This window comes from Mus caroli, chromosome 2 (assembly GCF_900094665.2).
Source record: "Mus caroli chromosome 2, CAROLI_EIJ_v1.1, whole genome shotgun sequence".
NCBI classification, from domain to species: Eukaryota; Metazoa; Chordata; class Mammalia; order Rodentia; family Muridae; genus Mus; species Mus caroli.
In genome coordinates this window covers 83,332,340-83,335,862 of record NC_034571.1, presented here as the reverse complement: position 1 = coordinate 83,335,862, position 3,523 = coordinate 83,332,340, and the positions used below count along the sequence as shown (strand labels likewise).

General features: G+C 33.5%; 1 protein-coding gene across 1 annotated transcript; it reads left to right on the top strand.

Moving 5' to 3' along the window:
- The first annotated feature begins 970 nt into the window (after positions 1-970).
- LOC110285797 (olfactory receptor 4C15-like) lies at positions 971-1,977 on the top strand. The gene has a single exon (XM_021152218.2). It carries the CDS (start codon positions 991-993, stop codon positions 1,924-1,926), a length of 936 nt encoding a protein of 311 aa, XP_021007877.1. The 5' UTR covers positions 971-990; the 3' UTR covers positions 1,927-1,977.
- The last annotated feature ends 1,546 nt before the right edge of the window (positions 1,978-3,523 follow it).

Sequence of the window (3,523 nt, the reverse complement as noted above, 5' to 3'; positions counted from 1 at the left end):
GAAAGAGGCTTGAGGTTTCTAATGGAAAAGAAAAACTGCTATCTTTTCCCTGTCCTTTCAATAAACCATGCTTGAGACTGGAGGCAGAGATTCTCTCCAATATTTAAATAGGATTGGACATTTTTTTTCCTGACTTCACATTAATCTCCTGAATCATGAGTGTCTTACAAATAAAACAGGTTAAGATAGCTAGGGCCTTGTGGGCTGCTTTTTTTATTTTTTATTACTAATCATTAGAACAAAACTTAGGAGTGGCATTATTTGCTTTTATGAACTTCTATTCCAATTTCAGATGATGACTTTTAAAAACCTTGACATTAATATTTAAGTCTATATCTGTGCTTATTTATCTTTCTTTTGTATAAAAATGTGTTATTAAATCATAACAGCTGTCACATTTGGTTTTAGCCAAAAGTCTGAAGACTCATACAAATTTATAAAGGCATGTTCAATTTACATTTTTTTTAAACTTTGAAAAAGTACCTATGATGTTTGTCTCCTAAAATGCAGGTTATTTCTTCTATTTATAGATGACATTCTTTAGTTATCTAGTCATTCCTATGTGCTTCACTAACAATGGAAGATATGAATAAACACGGTCCTCACTTCCTCATAAGATGGACAAAATGTCAGAAGACTTTGCAGCAATTCATTTAGGATCTCAAATAAATTGTCAAATATAGAATTACATATAAACTACTGTCAGTCTTCTTCTATACATGCAACTGTTTCCATTTCTGTGTATAGAGAGCTCTAGATTTTAAGTATAGAATATAATTTATGGCTGCTTCAATCTGACTAATCTTTGACTATCACCTTGAAATGTTTCTGTTTTTTGTTCTCAACAAAATCAGGCACAAAATGTGATTTTGGATCTGGCCATAAAAATTCTTTGTGACATCAAAACCATAAACTGGATTGAAGCAAATGCTTATCATCATTGCCAAATTATACGTCCTCTATTGGGCATTCATCCTTTCCTTGGAAACCATGCAAAACCAGAGTTTTATAACTGAATTTGTCTTCCTGGGACTTTCCCAGAATCCAAATGTTCAAAAAATGATATTTATCATATGTTTACTTGTCTACATTGCAACTATTGCGGGCAATATGATGATTGTGGTGACTGTTGTTTCTACTCCGGCACTGCTCGGCTCACCCATGTATTTCTTCCTGGCTTTCTTGTCTCTATTGGATGCAAGCTTCTCCTCTGCCATGACACCCAAAATGATTGTAGATTCTCTCTATGAGAGAAAAACCATCTCCTTTGATGGATGCATGATACAACTTTTTGCTGAACATTTCTTTGGTGGGGCTGAGGTGATTGTCCTGTCAGCCATGGCCTATGACCGCTATGTTGCTATTTGCAAGCCCTTACACTACTCTTCCATCATGACCCTGAGGCTCTGTGGTACTCTAGTGGGAGTGGCCTGGGTAGGAGGATTCTTACACTCTATCATCCAAATTATCTTCACTTTGCAGCTGCCTTTCTGTGGACCCAATATCATTGATCACTTCATATGTGATTTGTACCCATTACTGGAGCTTGCTTGCACTGACACTCACATCTTTGGCCTTTTGGTGGTTGCCAACAGTGGCTTTATCTGCATCATAATCTTCACTTTGTTGCTTGTCTCTTATGGTTTTATCTTGCTGTCTCTGAGATCTCGTAGTTCTGAAGGACGATGGAAAGCTCTGTCTACTTGTGGATCCCATATTGCTGTTGTGGTCTTGTTCTTTGTCCCATGCATATTTACATATGCTAGGCCTCCCACTGCCTTCTCCTTTGACAAAATGGTAGCAATATTTTACACCATGCTATCCCCCTTGCTTAATCCTATGATTTATACTTTTAGGAATAAGGACATGAAAAATGCCATAAGGAAAATGTGGAAGAGATTGATAGTACATTCAGATAAAAAATAAAAAATGTTATTTTTTATCAAAATTAATATGAAAAGAAAAGAGGTCAAAACTATTTCATTCAAAAACTACGGTGTATTCATTACATGTGTGGAAGTAATGAAATTGTACAGAACTAGCATTATTTTGGAGATTAGAAGATGTTGTTTTTCCTTTTATATCTGGCATGTGTCCAGAGTAGGAAACTCAATATTAATGTGGTTAAATTTATTTTACACTTACTTAGAATCTCTTAATAAAAAAAGAATAAACCAAATTACCTGGTATAAGTTAGCTGTTAAATCCATGCTTTTAAAAAATCTGCACGAGAGTAAAAATGACTTAGACATTTGGGTGAAAATTTACTTAAACTACCTATTATAAGTAAAAGGAAATTTCAATTTATGGTAGTGATGTCAATAACAGTCAGAGTTTAGGAAGAACAGTAGGAAAATCTTCACAAAATTACTGTAGGCTTCCTTTCTTTTGTGACTCCATTATTTCATGGGATTCCTATGCGATCTGCTATAGAGTCTGGATCATATCTTGATATTTTGGGAGATAATATGAAGTTAGGCCCTTCCTGCCAGTGCATGCTTATTTCTTGGGTTGAGATACATCTTATGTCAGCCAGTCCTTGGAACAGAGATGGGAGGAGCCCATAATTGTTTGTAAATGATCATCTCTTAGAAAACAACAATTCTAGAGATTCAACAAAATGAAAACAGCTAAGATAAACTAACTGGCCCCTAAAGTGCAATAAAATATAGGGTCACTATAGAATTAAAATAAAAGTTTTTGAAAGAGGATTATATTTCAATTTATATATTGACTTTAATTTTTTGAATTTTATATCCTAATGAAAAATTGTTGTATTTGAATTTAACAATAATGAAGCCATTCAAATTTAGATAAACCTGCTTGTTGTAGTTTTGAAGAACTGTCCTATTGATTTTCACTATGGCCGAACACATTATCATTTATATTGAATAATTCTTTTGTCCTCTGTCAGAAAAAAAATTTGGAGTTACAAACAAGGAAAGGCATGTATAGAAAATGATGGAGAATAAATAGAGGGGTTTCTGATCCACACAACTTCCTAGGATAGAGCCATGCACATTTATGTAAAACAAAGTTTTACTAGGTTGGGAGTATTAAAACATTTATTTAAAAGATGAGGGAGATAAACATATTATAATTCTTTGTCCTAACCACAAATTTTATAGTACTCAATAGAAAACACCTCATATTTAATATTCCTTATACTGCTTGCCTTCCTTTGATTTGCCATTGCTTTGTGCTTTTTCCTTTCTTGATGACAGTCATTTTAATAGTTGCAAAATAGGATTTCGGTACAGTTTTTATTTGAATGTAATGATTCACTAAATATATTTTTAATTCAAATTTCAACTCATTGTTGTACTTCATAAAATAGTCTACTTTATCTGATGATAGTGGTATGTGTGGGACTAGGATGTTGACAATATCAAAGGATTTTATAATTCAGGAATTAATGATTATGCTTTAAGAAGAAAAGGAAGACACTATCAGACACATGTAGCTCTTTATCTTTTCTATAAAATTTCAAATAAACAATAACCTGCTTAGAAGTCCAGCCCAC